Source organism: Etheostoma spectabile, chromosome 24 (assembly GCF_008692095.1).
Source record: "Etheostoma spectabile isolate EspeVRDwgs_2016 chromosome 24, UIUC_Espe_1.0, whole genome shotgun sequence".
Classification (NCBI taxonomy): domain Eukaryota; kingdom Metazoa; phylum Chordata; class Actinopteri; order Perciformes; family Percidae; genus Etheostoma; species Etheostoma spectabile.
Window position 1 is genome coordinate 419711 of NC_045756.1, and position 1176 is coordinate 420886.

At 50.1% G+C, this 1176-nt stretch overlaps 1 protein-coding gene across 2 annotated transcripts in view; it reads left to right on the top strand.

The window, feature by feature from the left end:
• Positions 1-1176, top strand: part of cyp27a2 (cytochrome P450 family 27 subfamily A member 2) — a 25045-nt gene that overhangs the window by 6442 nt on the left and 17427 nt on the right. For both annotated transcript variants that reach the window (XR_004327892.1, XM_032506203.1), the window contains exons 7-8: positions 611-692; positions 791-1024. Coding sequence is in view for 1 of the 2 variants with exons in the window: in XM_032506203.1 (XP_032362094.1) it covers positions 611-692; positions 791-1024 (316 nt within the window). In the remaining variant the exon portion in view is untranslated. The remainder of the gene's footprint in view (positions 1-610; positions 693-790; positions 1025-1176) is intronic.

The following is a 1176-nucleotide window of genomic DNA, read 5'->3' on the forward strand; positions in this document are numbered from 1 at the left end:
ATGTAGACAACATCACCATAGTCCAAAAGCTTGGTGCAGGGACAGACCTTACGCGGACTTCCCCAGAACTTCATGTCGCGGAGACGTCGACTGTGATTGGTCCGCTGGTCCACTCTTAGTCCCCTCTACTCAGCTGTTTCTTCTCTGTAAACAACATGGAGTTGAGGGTTAACTTTTCCTGCTACATCTTCCCGATAGTGATCAGAAAGCACAGGGGAGACACTGTGTTCCTCCGTCTCTACCGCAGGAGTCGATACTCGCTTGTAGAAACATTTTTCTCATGGGAAACATGGAGCCCAACGCTGGAAATAGTGTGTTGAAAGTAGGAAAGAGGCCTGATAACCGTGCAAGATGCAGTCACCAAACGTTACAGGTGTGTAGGATAAAATGGTTTGATCTGAGCAGGCCGCTGGGCGTAGGCTAGATGTACAGGAGGGTTGTTAAGGGATGAACATGTTTGGTGTTTTCTGGCAGTTATGTATCCGTTATTATCTTTATCTGGTAGAACTGGCATGAAGCAAAGAGTTAAACACCTAAAGTGAGACACGAATAAACAACATGATCTCTGTTTTTCTCTGATTCGGAGCGTGATTGTGTCTTTCTCCTGTAGCCTTTATCCTGTGGTGCCTGGAAACGGACGCTTGTCCTCGGAGAACGAGCTGGTTCTTGGCGACTACTGGTTCCCGAAGAGGGTGAGAAACCAGAACCAGGAGCCCCGCGGACCTTAAAGATTCGTGACTTTCAACACAAGTTCACGTGCTATTCAAACACACTTCTTTTTCCTTTTCAGACTCAGTTCCATCTGTGTCATTACTCCGCCTGTCACGATGAAGCGGAGTTCGCGGACGCCGAGGTCTTCGTCCCGGAGCGGTGGCTCCGTCCCGAGGCCCCCGGCAGCGTCTGTGGCGGAGTGGCGTCCAACTACCAGCACCACCCGTACAGCTCCATCCCCTTCGGTGTCGGGGTGCGAGCCTGCGTGGGGAGAAGGGTGGCAGAGATGGAGATGTACTTGGCTCTGTCCAGGGTGAGTGATGTCGAGACAGAACGGCTACGTCCTCAGAGGACAGACAGGAAGTGGGTTTTTTAGAGGGCTTTTATTTATTTGTGCCACTGAACTTGACGTTTTTGAGATATACTGTTAAAATCTACACACACACACACACACACACACACACA